Source organism: Acipenser ruthenus, chromosome 9, assembly GCF_902713425.1.
Source record: "Acipenser ruthenus chromosome 9, fAciRut3.2 maternal haplotype, whole genome shotgun sequence".
Classification (NCBI taxonomy): domain Eukaryota; kingdom Metazoa; phylum Chordata; class Actinopteri; order Acipenseriformes; family Acipenseridae; genus Acipenser; species Acipenser ruthenus.
This window is the reverse complement of record NC_081197.1, coordinates 45,746,999-45,761,355: the sequence shown is the minus strand read 5'-3', so window position 1 is coordinate 45,761,355 and position 14,357 is coordinate 45,746,999. Positions and strand designations below refer to the sequence as shown.

Here is a 14,357-nt window from a genome sequence, read left to right as displayed (position 1 = left end):
CTCAGATAGAGCTGCGTCTGGGATTCAGCGAGTGCTTCTGAAAGCTTATAGAAAGAAGGAGCGGAGAGAAAAATCAACAGAAGTGGCTGATTAAAGTTTAATGGAGCACTATTGCTTGTTCAGAGGCCTTACATTGAATAATGATGGGCTCACCACTGCCAATATATTTAACCCCTGCAATACTGTGTGTAAGACACAATGCTACAAAACATATTTGACTTAAAAATAAGAAAAAATATGTTTAGGTAAATAAGGATCTGCTCTTGGTACATTTTTATGAACATTTAAATGCTATGCAGGTGTCAACGTTTAAACCATATCTACACACACACTCTTTATATTACATTATGATGTATACTGACAGCCCTGGTTAGTATTTTCTAAGCAAAGCAAATAACATTTTAACATCGCAAAGACTTAACTACAAAGTTAAAAAAAAACAAACAAACAAAAAAAAAACACTAACACACCAAAGTACATATTGAAATTAGGGCTGCCACAAATTTTTGAACGGTTTATTTATGGGCAGGCAATAGTTGATTAAATGGTAGATTCATCTGTGCGCATTTTTAATAAAGGTAACGATCTTATAGCGGCTGTCCTGCATGTAATATTAAAAAATCAATATAATCTAAAAAAAAAAAAAAAAAAAAAAAAATGCCCAATGGAAATCTGCACTTTTTAAAATCATTTGTATTATCTTTATCGTAGTAAATGTCTTTTTTTTTTTTTTTTAAATTAAAACCCACCCCAGTGTCGATCTTTCTGTTGCATCAATTAGAAAAACCACTTGGAGGCAATTGCCAAACCCCTTTCTTTTTATAATATCCGCCCTTACTGTGGCACCACAGCAGTCGGATATGCGACGGACTGCTGTATATGATGATAAATTATTCAAATTAATATATTCAAAAATATGCATTTGGTGAAATTTGTCACGTGGCCAGTTATACGTCTAGCATATTATTCAACGTTTAACCACTTCTTTAGAGTTTAAACGTTTAAAATTCCCATCCCTAGTAAATAATAAAAAGAGGTTACATCAAAGTCACAGTTTAGTTATTTCTCTAAAACAAACAATTTGAGACAATAAATAAAAACAGTGAATATAAATAGATTACTGGGATAGACTGCTGGCTGAATGGACAATTTGAGACTCAAAACTTTTGAGTTAAAATAAGAAACATGCTTAATGTAAAATAAAAGAAAGGCAGTGCAGTTTAAAAGGGTAATGTTTTGTGACCTGATAAAATTGCAATCTTGTGGAGAGAAAAAAACCAAACTATTGTACCTCAAATATTTATCCCGTGCATTGGAATCATAGATTCTGTAATGCTTGAAATGATATATATATAAAATAAATGAGATTAATGAATTCAAAGGATTTGCAGTGCTCACTGGTTATCTTGACTCTTAATATTGTGGATCTGGTTATAAGTCAATATGACTGCCAATAACTCTTAACATTTCAATTTTTGTCTCCTGACTACGGCGTTATAAAGATGGAACACTCATTTTTCACCTACGATTTGTTCCACTCAAACATAAAAATAACTGTTTAGATGTACGATATGACCTAATAATGTATTTTAAGGCACCTGTATGTTTTGGTAATTAATTGAAATATTCCAGCTTTATGAACATTTTGGCTTTCTTCCTCTGTCTGTCCACGATATTCACCCCTCATGTTTACCTAAAAAATAATTTAAAAAAATAAAAAATTGCACTGATATTTCACCACTTTTTTTTTCATTTTTTAAATTAACAGCGATAAACTGCAGGGAATATTTATTAATATTTAAAACCTGTTCTTTACTCCAAAGCTTAGAAGATACACTTCTAGATTTCCACTGACTGCTGGCTTTTAAGGCCTTTTCTTTTTTTTCTTTTTTTTTTTTTTTTTTTTTTGGCCTACCGCATTGCTCAAGAGAAACTTGGATTCAAATTTGTTTTCCCTCATGTCAGCTTGATCACTGGGCTGTTTGCTTTTCCTACCTGAAGTGTCCCAAGAACTGTCTCTTCCTGTGGTTTCCAGTGGGATTGCGCAGATAGTCTTAAGAAACTGATAATTGCAGTCGTCGTGATGCCACCCTATTAGTGTGATCCTTTCCTAAGCAAAATAATGAACGTGTTATTCCAGAAGGCATGAGTGCTGTGCAGTGATCTGTGGGATTGAAGTAAGAGGGTGTTTGGCCTTTTCCATTAACACTCAGTAATTTGCACGTACACCTTCTCCATGGGGGAAAAACTGGATATGGTCATATGGTGGCCGGGATGTTTGTTTCAAATGGATTTTGTTAATTTCATTTGTGTTCTCGTATTCAGAGATTTAAAGGACGATGGTATTTAGATCCGTCAACGTTTAGATTAATTAAATTTGGTGGTTTTTGAAGCTGTATATAATCATGCAAATGTAACCTAAACTGAGATTGTGATAAAAAATGTGTTGTATTCTGGACAAGGTGATGTTCTTAAAGACATATTCATTATCATAGCACATTGTCATAAGTCCATGGATCCATTTATCCAAATAGAACCTCCAAGAGGCTGCTGATTAGCTGACAGCCTTTTCATGTTTTGTAATCTCAGGTTATAGGACAAGGTGACCTATTTTGGCTAAATCTTGGTAGCCACTTCTTTGATATTAATAAAATATGAATTGGGAGGGGGTTGCATACAAACCTACTTAAGCATGGTGTATATGATTTTGTTCTCAGCCCTGTATATGAAGTAGGAATATAATGGCACACTATTTTTCCTTTATGGTCCGGATGCACTCAGGTTCTTTTCTCCTCTGCACTTAGCTGGAGTAATGCCCTGATATATCTGAAGTATGTGCAGTGTCTGCTGAATTTTACTTTGAAGATGAGTGTCCTAATTTTATTTATTTGTTTTTAATAAGGACCTCTACAACAGTTACTGTACATTTGTTGTCTTTTTTGTCCTTTTTTTCTGTGACATTTTCTTTACTCAAGCATTGCCATACAAAACTGCTTTTCATTGATTTTATTTATACAGTGAACCTGGTTAAAAAATAATAATAATAAGTAATACAAAAGTAAACAAAACAAAAGATGAGAACCAGGTTATCGGTAGGTGTTTGACCTAAAGCAATATATAAAAAATAAACACATAAATAAATAAAAATCTCCCACTATACACTTCGAGCCATGAAGGTTTGTGACTAATATAAGATCCAGCAGTAACGTGTTCCTTCTATAGTTAGTGCCCATAAGATTAGATATGATAATCAATGCTAAACGGCGGCAGAACTAAATACCACCTCCGTTTTAACCTGCCTATTTTCCCCAGGGGTGATATATTGACCCTTTACTGCATTATCATGACTAAACATAATAATAAAAAAAAACATTGGAACAAGGCCCATGGATGAGCAGATCAAGGTCCATGAATTACAAAGACAGTCACTGGGTGACAAGAGGTATCCAGTTCAAGTGCAGTAATAAGTAAACATGGATGTACTCACAGTATCACATAGCATGTGCTTTAGCTCTACGATTAGGAATAGTGTTCCAGAGCAGATTGATAAACAACATCAGCTTAGTCGAAGTAAGGTAATACGGTGCTCCCTCAGTATTTCACTGTTCGATAATTAATTTATTTGGTTAGTTCACTGTTAGGCCAGGTTGACAGTAAATTGTAAAAGTCGTATGTTTTCCTGTATAAGGGCGAATTCATTGTTTTCAGCATTTCACGTTTCATGTGTAAGTCAGATAGCGAAATAGGGAGCACTGTATTAACATTGGCAGAACCTGAATCAGTTGCAAACAGACCCAGAAGCAAGACAGTAGGCAGCAGGGAGCTCTCCACAAAGCCCCCAGTATCTGGAACAGTATTACCAGAATCTAGAGTTCATTTTTTGTGTTCATAAATTTGAAAAGGCCTGTGGCAGTGCACAGGTTTGATCACAAGCCAGGTTGTCTGTTATTTAGGAGATTGTGCAAACATTACTGGAACGTTTGTGTACTGCCCGGATAGAGATGATAAAGCGTACAGCAGTCAGATCTCCCTGTGCCGTACATTCAGTTTTCATAGCACAGCGTGTAACAAGATAAAAAAGCAACTAGATACAGGTCTGACATATCACAGTTATCTTTTCTCTGTGTTGTTTATAAGCACTTTGGATATAATTTCAGTTTTGGTCATCCCATCTTGGTGACTTTTTAAAACTCAGAAGTTATAGCACATCTCTTTAAGTAAAATATATCTTCTCTCAAAGTACAGCTGGTACACCAGAGTGTGACCATTGTGGTACAGCGGGTTACAGTCCCAGAAATAAACCATAACAGTGGTCAATTGTAATCCTGATGTGCTCGGTGTCCCTCAATCCCGCTGATGCTGTGCTGGGTTGTGCGTGGCTGTGCAGGGGTGAGCAATGCTTGGGTTGTGATGCTGACTGTGTGGTGGCAGCTCCCTAGCTCCTCCGTCCTCTGCAACTATAGAACCGAAACACAGACAACAGGCTCCGGCTTCAAAACACGTTTCAGCGTAAGGGGGCGTACTCCCTGTATACGTGACTGCGTCCCCTTTGTAATACCAAACTCCTCCTTGTGATCATCCTGGCACCATGGGTATCCAAACACTGCAGGCCCCATAGCTGATCACAGTGGAGTTGTTTAGAGCACTTGCAGCTACACACTTTCTCCATAACAGCCGACTTCCAGTTCCCACCTAACGTCCAGTCAGCATCTCTATGGGAAAGCGTACCACCAACCTTACACAGCGCCCTTTCTGGTCGGGAGGGAGATTTACAGCTCAAATTCTTCCTCTCGCTGTCACAATGCCCCCAGAAGTTTATTTGAGTTGCTAGAGCCAAAGGAAGTTTGATGTTTGAAGACAGATTGTTTAAAAAATGATTGTTTTTGGAGTTTAAGTGTGTATCAGTTTTCTACAAGGCTTCAAAGATACTACAAAGCCTTTTTTTATATACAGTATATATAAAAAAAGAAAATAAATATATATATAAACCCACATAATTAGACACCTTTGTGATGAAGTACAAAGAGCAAAGCTGTTGAATTATGCAGTATACTCTACAGTATGGTCAGCAACCATAAAGTTGCCAATTAAATTGAAATACTGCTAGCAAAATTAGCACAAGCTTGGACTAAAGCCAAATTGTCTGTTATTTACTATAATAGCTTGTTGATGTATTAGTGGTTCAGTGTATGTTTTGTATGTGTTGATAACACATGGGAATCTGATCTCCCTGTACTGGATATAGATCTCAGGTCTAGGGGTCAGGACACACTGTTGAGCTGGGAGTTCTTCCAGTTGAGAGTCTGTGTGGACCAAATACAGAATGTTCTAGCTTGAATATGCAGCAGAATAGAAGTGAACTCCCAGATGTACTATATAAAACCGGTAATAAAGCCAGCTTATTAAGTTTATTTGAAACACAATTTGTGGACCCAAAGCAAGCAAGGTGTTTGAACATGAAAGTTGTATCTTAAAATACTGTAGATGTAGCAAAATTAGTTGAAATGATTATAGCTGTATACACATTTTAATACATTGTAATGCACAACACATCTTCTATGTTTTCAATCTGTGCCCAGATTCCTATTCCCCAGAGCAAGCTAATGGTTTAATAGAATTTATTTGTTTTCTCTCGTTTGTATCAAAAATGAGAAGAAAGTAGAAGCCTTGGTGGCCTCATGGCTAGAAGACTGCCTTCAGTATTAATACTTATTTGAACATGAAGCTGTTGCTAGGAGACTGGAGGGGAAGTGGTGTAACCTAGTAACAGGGGTTTGTTTAGTGCAGTGCTGAGAAACAAGAAGGCTTGACTCTAGCTCCTTTTACTACTTACAATTAAAAAACACACCGGATGGCTTGTTTTAATAACTAGAGTTGTGTATATTTTTTGTTTAAAACATTAGAACCAAAGGATGAGAGGGCGAGAGGGCTCCCGAGTGGCGCATCCAGTAAAGGCGCTCCGCGCGGAGTGCAGAATGTGCTTTAAACCACCAACATTAAATACTACAGTTAATACATACAAGAAAACTTTACCTATGATCTGGACAACAAGCAATGAGAGAAATGGTTGGAGGGTTAGGCAGGATTACCCAGGTTTTCCATTTCAGAGCATTTTCCATTCACCTGGGACTGGTGAAACTTGAATGAAGCTTCTTGTGTATTAAGAGTATTATATTACAATCAATACAACTTGAATGTTGTCCTTTTATTTAATGACATTCTTTCATGCAATGCAACCTCATTCCATCCGAGCATGAACACACCCTGGCTGTCACTCAGCCTGTTAATTCATGTGTAATTCAGGAGTGTTTTTTTGGTCCAAAGCAGTTTAGCTTGAGACCACCAAATGCAGCCCCCCTAATGTGAGACAGTGGCTGAGCATGGAGTCTAACCCACAGCCATCTTAAAATACAGTAACCATTGGGATAAACTCAAAAAAAAAATCTGTGGCTGATGTCGAGTACATTCTAGTTCTAAAATGATCTTTTTTCTTTATTAGCACAAGAACAAAGGGTTAAATAAAATAAACTGTATTAAAAAGCCTTAAATGAGTCAGCTTCTGGCCTGTTGTCGGTAATAAAATTTGCCGCCCTCACGCTGTAGCAGAGAATCGATCATCATTATTGATCTCCAGATGGAAGGGAAAAGGGAACATCTGCTGTTTCTTTACAGCAGCTTCTTTTCAGTGCAATAGGTGAGATTCTTTGAAGCTGACTGAAGAATCGGCAAAACCTATACTGAGTCCAGATACGATATGCTGAGGGGAATTTCATCCCCAAATGCAAATACTTTTCATTGTAATATTACCTGCATTTGCATCCTCTTTTTCTGCCTTCATGACCAGGTCAACTTAGAAAAATTACAGTAGAAGGGGCCAGGCTGTTTGTTTTCGTAGCTTAGGCTCATTATTAACCGCAGTGAGTAGTTCACGGTTAAGTTGACCTGTGCTGTCTCATTGTGTATTTGACCAAACATAAACATTGATCGTTAACTCAAAGGTCAGTTTGTGACTCTCAGGGGTACTGTAGATGTACTAAGATGGGCCAGTCACAGTGCAAACATACCGCAGTTTGTATTTCTGTTGCAACAATTCTCAAAGTATACAATTTGCCGTATGTACTACGAGAAAGAGAGCTGCAATTTACTAATTTAAATATTTGTTGCGTCATTTTAGCGAGATCTCTAGCATTATGAGAGTCATGCGACATTTTTTTGAATAAGTAATGAAAGGCAGTTTAAACTCATCAGATTCTATAGTGGGGCCCCAACCTTCACCCCCCCCCCCCCCCCCAAAAAAAAGTGTTTCTATCAAAAAGCTTTTCATAATCATACAGTAGCCCTTCGGTAAACCAGGAGATGTCAGGTTTAAAAAAATACAATAAAATCATATATTTATATTGCTCAGTGTATTTTGAATGTATAAATCATTGCGTTGAAATAACACTAATGTGTTTTGGGTAGGCTACATATTACATTTTGAAAAATATCTGTACAGTATGCCTATACAGTAGTAAAATCACTTTACTTTAGCCTGTAGGCTACGAGTAATACAAACTAAATCATGCTGCTGCATTGTACACATTGGTGAACAATATGAATAAAATATTATATTAAATTGAAAGTAAATGATTTTAGCATTTTTTTTATAATTTATTATTATTATTATTATTATTATTATTATTATTATTATTATTATTATTATTATTATTAACTTCACGTACTTAGTAACCTAGACAATGAACACAAAATAGATCATAGTGCCGCATTGACAAGTTATGATACATTCAGGACAGTCAATTCTCGTTAATATGTATTTCAAGGGTCCAGCAACAAGTTTTTCATACCACTAATTCGTATTATCATGAGTAGCCTATGAACCAAATTTGTACTGTCCGTTTTTATTTAGGTTAGTCAGGGGTGCAGTGCTAAATTGTGCACAATTACAAACCACCTGCAAATTAATAGAATGGGTGTGTTTCCTATTCCTATACAGATGTTCAGAATGAGCTGGAGGGGCACATGTGTGCAGTCTATTGCTCCCAACACATTGGTTTTCAAGGCTTGTAAGTACACCTTGCTTTTAGCGAAAAATTGGTATTTGGGTGTTCGCCACAAAAATGCATTGAGCACAACTGGCAACGTCAGAGAAAAAGCGCACTGAGAAATGCCAGCAACAATTGCGACCTTTTAAAACGCTTTCCCACCTGTGCGCTGGATTGCTCAGCGTAAAAGCGATTCTGGCTTTAGGCTTGTGAGATTGAAAGACGCTCACACACCCTCAGAACGTCTGTGCTTCCAAAATGGGGGAAAATATAAATACAAATAATAATTGGTCACTCTAAATTAAATTAAAATAAATAAATAAATAAATAAACATGGTTCCAAAAGTTCTTAACAAATTGATGCAATTGTAAGTGTCGCAATTGCCGGCAGCTTTAGTACAACTCACTATAACATTTGTGAACCCTCATTTGCACTCTCTCCATCCCCTTTTTGCAAATGTATGCAGGAACACCCATAATTGGATATTCATCTAAGGCTGAACTGCAACGCAAAATACTGCCACAAAGCATTCCCTAAAAATTGCGTATGTTTAGTACATTTCACCCTAGACTTCAGACTTGTTTGCAAGTGGTTTGCGTCTCTTGCGACAGCCACACTTTAATACATCTACCGCTCAGTGTGTCAGATTATCCCAGGCCACCTGCATGCGCCTCGCATGTTTGATGTGTTTAAAACAAAATACATTAATAGAATAATGTTATTCCAGCGCATTTGCAAAAAGTCAACTGAATACAATCCATAGCTATTTACAAGGCCTGCTTATTGGACTTACTAGAATTGGTCTTTGTAGATAGGTAGGTCGTAAAATGAAAAATGAAAAGCGATTTTACTAGGGAAATGTACATACGCTCACTCAATCATCATGAAGTTCTGAGGTAAAACAATAAAAGTCAAGTCTGGCAGGCAAACATTTCTGAATTACTTTAGAGTCTTTGAAGTGATTGATGAAGTCACAGTCTTCACTGCTTAAATAATTCCATCCAGTGTCATCTGCTAGTTATGAGTGTGAAGTTTCAGTGCAAACAGGGGGGTTAAATGTGGACACCAATGTGTGACTGTCAAGGCTAAATTTAACAGCGGTGGCAGGGAACATGTTGTCCTCAGTGGAGATATGGAGATAGCAAAGGTGGAAGTTTGTTCAATAGGAATTCATGCACATGAATTGCAATATCTTCTTGTTTGGGATGTTAAAAATATGTCAACAGAGATGTTTACTCAGATATTAATCTTGATAACTGTTAGCACTCATAAGGGTAGTTTGGAGGTGAGAAACTATCAGCAAAGCACTTTTATTAGACTCTTCCCTTCGAACGTCAGGCACGCCTTGGGGATCAGCAGGACCATTTTGTTTTGTTGTTGTTTTCAAGTGTCGCATTTCGCAGAATCAAAAGTTCACACCCCCTTGAACTCTAAGTCTAGCGCAGGCACCAGACAGTTCCAAGAACTGTATGTTTTGTTTTTTTCATCATGTATCAGATAATCAAGCAAATGGCCTATTTTTAATTTGTCTGTGGGTGCCTGTTCTCATAACTAATCAAGGTGTCTGGGTATCACATTGAACAATTCATTTTTTTGGTCTTGCTTTTATATGATTCACAGGAAACGTGTTGTTTGGATAGTGTAACCAGTTTATACCATCCTTAATCTTGTCATTCTCCCTGGACATTCTTTCTCCTGATACCGATTGCTGAATACAATCTAATGAATATCTGTAATATATAGTATATCTGTCACTTAATATGTGTATCCTTGTAGGTACAGTATAGTATTCAAACAAACACTGTATTGCGTCGCATGTTTACAAAATACGAAATATCCACTGGAGATACAGAATGGAGTGTGCCACATTTGATCCCAGATTCCTATAAGTTCAAAACAGTGGTTAAATCTACCAGGGCAAACAGCATCACGTACAGTACAGTTTCATTCAGTTGTATATGCTGCTGAATGAATGTGTACTTTGTGAGTACTTAATAGTCGCCAATGAAGGCAGTAGCCGAAATGTTTGTCTACTTGATCTCTTAATAGTACAGGCTTATTAGCATGAACCTGTCAGTTCATAGCAAACTATAAGAGTTCAAAGAATCTCTTTTCTTTTCCAATGCAGAAAATGATCCTTTGTCTGACAATAGCTGCCTTCTTCGACAGTATTGCCTATGTCATGGTAAGTGAATACAATTGGCATGATTTTGAAAAACACTCAGAGAAGGTTTTAGTTAATATCAATAATGAAATAATAAAAAATAATTACACTTCTAGACCATGGCGATTTAACATCAACAGTTCTTACTTTTTTATGTCAAAATACTGAAATGGTTCTTTTGGTGATAAAAAGCTTTGGGATGTTCTCTATGTGGGTAGATGCAACTTTTTTAACCTTCTATTTGACTGTGTACACAGTTTATATTATTATGCCTAGGAAAGCCCCCTCAGCAAATTTGACTCAAGTAACTTCATACATGTGTATTTATTACAGTAACTAATCCTCATTCACAAGTGTAAACAGAAGTGAAACAAACATTCTTCGTTTTTTTTTGTGTTTCGACGCAAGCGGTTCTTGTGGCCCACGGTGTAGAATTGTTCATCCCTTGACCAAGTTTAAACTTGCTTTCCTTTGAGTATTGTATTATACTCGGTAATCACCATTTTTCATGTGCAGTGATGCCAGTTCTTCTAATCTGAATTCTGCTTCTTTAATTTAGGGAGATGTTCATCCAGATGGGGTGCTATGCAATTTTCAGGCCTGGTGGCTTACCTACTTTGGTGAGTGTTTGTGATGACCACTTTTCTCCTGGCTGAACCACAGTGTGCAGCAGCCATGGTTCCTACTGGCTGAGGGGGACCTTGCTGTTGCTTCAGTCAGGTCTCTCCCAGCCAACCATTGGGGTTTGCAGAGTCATGTGATGTGGTGGTAGAATACCATTGCATGTACTGTCATTTTGAATAAAATGCTTGGAGCCATGGTGGCACTTCTGTGTCTGTTTGTGTGTATATCACACATCAGATTTTTACATATATTTTTTACATCTATCTATAGAACTGATTATCTGATTACAATGAAAATTGGTAGTGATGTCCTTTACCACAAGTTATTGACAGCATCATAATCTGGGGATATAAGGAGGCACTTATCTGTCTGTAGTAGGGGGGTCTCAAGGTACAGTCTTCCATAGGTACCATTAATAGGTATAATTAAATAATTCGGTGATTAAGTTAATTGGCTCAATTAAGTAATTTAGGGTATAGGTGAAGCACATAGTGTATTCCACTATTACATTTTTTACATGCTTAAAAACTTAAGGGTATTAACATTTCTTAGCACAAGTTATTTATAGTATCAGCAACCAGGGACGTAAGGAGTGGATCTGCTTTTTCTATATTCTTCTTTTTGTTTCAATTTGATAAGTTCTTCCATTTCTGATATCGAAGGTCATGTTTTGTCATTGAAAGAAACAATATTGGCACTTGTTTGGTAGCAGAAGCCAGGGGAGGGTTAATAGTGCTATGTCTGAAATTGAATATATGCATCTTACTTTGGAGCCCCGTGGATTGTGACAGTATTTTCATTATTTCGTCTGGGTTCAGAGCTGATACCAGCTCAAAAACAGATGGCAACTGCAAAGACAAAGGCTGCTGTAGTAATGGAAGGTTTTTGCTGTTATAAATATTTACGTCGTAGGCTGCACCTGTGCAAAATAAACAATTCAATAGAAATGCACCCTCTCAACTTTTGTTTACCCCATGGACATTTAAAACAAATATTTAGTGAATGGAAATGGAAAAAAGAAAAACAAAACTGTGGAGTTCAGATGGGAAAAATCCAGGCGTGTGAAGTTTCACATTCCTGTGCTGTGAATGGACTAAGAGTCAATGGAGATATTTAATAATATAGAAAACAAAGTACACACAACTGTGCATAATAAGGTGGTACTTGCATCAAGGTGTTCTGGTAACACTAAACCCACCAGAGTGAAATCTTATATGGACAGCTGGGTGTTCTGTTTGTTGTAGCTAGTTGTAAACCATTTGAGGTTCTCCAGTTTCTCACATGTACTCTGCATTCACTGTGAATTTTGATACGACTAAAAGTTTTTTTCTTTGTTGCAGTATTTTGCTGAATACATTTTTCCTCCCTCTCTGTGACTAAAATTTAAAATCTGGTGCTCATTGTGATATACTAATTTTTGCCTGTTGGAGTACACAGCTGTGGCCAAACATTTTGCATCACCTAGAATTTTAGGATTGAGACATAATTAAAAAAATAACTAAATGAACATAATTTAGCTCTTATATTTAACATCATGTAATCAAGAAACAAATTATATTGCAAAAGTCTACCAGAAGCCATAATAGTAGTACTGTATTTCAGGTTAGATTTCGAAATGTCACATTTTTCAACTTGTCAGTTTTTCGACTGACTCATTGTGTGACCCTGAGCAAGTCACTTCACCTCCTTGTGCTCCGTCTTTCAGGTGAGACGTAATTGTAAGTGACTCTGCAGCTGATGCATAGTTCACACACCCTAGTCTCTGTAAGTCGCCTTGGATAAAGGCGTCTGCTAAATAAACAAATAATAAATATATTCTAAGAGTATTAAAATAATTCAAATCATTTACAACTTCTATAGCAAGAAGGAGCAGTTAAACTATTGTTTGAATTTTATACAGTTAAAACTATTTGGTTACTATCTGAAAATGTCCCTTTGCACTTGTTTCAACATAGTACCCTGATATTTTGCATTGTGTGTCCCCAAACACAGAAGTTTCTTAATTTGTACTCCCTAGTTGAGTAGTGAACATTGGATTCTGACACTTCCACTCCTGGGTCAGATCTCTTGAACTCTGAGACTTTGCAAAACTGCAACATTTGCTCCCTCTCCCTTTATAGACAGAAGTTGGACCCAGCAGAAAAAAAAATGTAAGCAGTCTTCTCCGTTTGCTCCAGGTTATGCAAGTGTCATTGTGATTAAAATGAGCTGTTAGCTTCTATAACCTTCACCTGCCGGAAGAAAGCAAAGCTTCTGAGCAATAGCCTTCAAAGTGATTTGTCATCAAGAAAGACAGTTCGACCATGCCCAGTATGTGGGACACACGCCAATCATGATGAAACACTTTGTTTGTGGATGTTTAGCTCTATGCTCAGGACTTCACGTAACAGCCTGTGAATTACTGTGCTGGTAAAGTGAACCTCCAGGTGCTGTATGCAGTTGAGCCAGTTCACTTTAATCCCTCAATAGGGGCAGTGTAAGGCAATGCAAGGCTCCACTGGAAAGTGCCCCACAGTCTTTTTCAGGTTTACACTAAAATATGATTCCTTGGTAAATGTTTACTACTTTAATTCATAGTTTGCTTTCCAGTATGTTGACATTACAGAAGGTAGTATGAACACAATTTCAAAATACTAAAATAAACTTTGTTTAGTGACAAAGTCTTTCTCAATGTCTTCCGTGTAGTTTAAGCACAAGTGTCTTCCTGCCCTTGTAGTGCCTTTATCAGCAGAGGGATGTGAATGCTGTATATAGGCTCTGTTATAGCTTGGGAAGTTTGCTCCTTTTTGTGGTGTGTTTTTTTTTTTACATTGTTAAAATTCTTTCAAGAAAAACTATAAAGATAACATTATATGCTTCTTGTCGGGTAACAATCTTTTTAAATAAGTAAAATAATGAAATAATTGAGTAATTGCATTAACCGCAGACATTAGGGGCCTGCATATACAGAGAAATTAAAAACACTATGTTGTAATTGTATGCAGCACACACTGACCCACCAAGCACTCCCTATCATTACTTTTTTTTTTTTAAATGGAATAAAGTGTTGTGTTGGAGAAATATCTGTTAATATCCACAGCTGATAATTTGCTCTGCCCTGTAGACCCACAGCTGAGGAAAACATCACAAGCTGTGTCCTGCACATGTCCTATGTTAAATATGTCATGTTTAATTTTACCAAACTCCACAGAATGCTATTAAAATGAGTCAAATTAAAAAAAAAAAAATAGGATTTAATTTGAAACTAGCAAGACGGCATTTGTAGTATCATGTAGTGCTCTATTTTCCATATTATGGACTCTTCTCCTCCCAGGCCTCTGCAGGCGTCAGTGTCAGATAGCAACTCTTTGGACAGGCGCAGCTGCTTGGCAGCGTCTGCTCACAGATCAGCAGAGGCCTCGGCTCAGTTGGTGATGGACAGGTCTGTGTTGCTCTCTCCAGATTGCTGCCTGTATTTCAAAGTGTTATTGGTGGGGGTTCTACAGCCTCACAGTCAGTACTTTGTCCTAGAAGTCGGGAGATTTCA

The 14,357-nt window shown here is 37.1% G+C and overlaps 1 protein-coding gene across 2 annotated transcripts in view; it reads left to right on the top strand.

The window, feature by feature from the left end:
• Nucleotides 1-14,357, top strand: part of LOC117405095 (cyclic AMP receptor 3-like) — a 110,090-nt gene that overhangs the window by 14,749 nt on the left and 80,984 nt on the right. The window contains exons 3-4 of one of the 2 annotated variants that reach the window (XM_059030089.1): nucleotides 10,172-10,228; nucleotides 10,767-10,827. The exons of the other annotated variant lie outside the window; for it this stretch is intronic. Of the exons in view, the coding sequence (XP_058886072.1) occupies nucleotides 10,221-10,228; nucleotides 10,767-10,827 (69 nt within the window). The 5' untranslated portion in view covers nucleotides 10,172-10,220. The remainder of the gene's footprint in view (nucleotides 1-10,171; nucleotides 10,229-10,766; nucleotides 10,828-14,357) is intronic. 2 annotated transcript variants of the gene reach the window in all.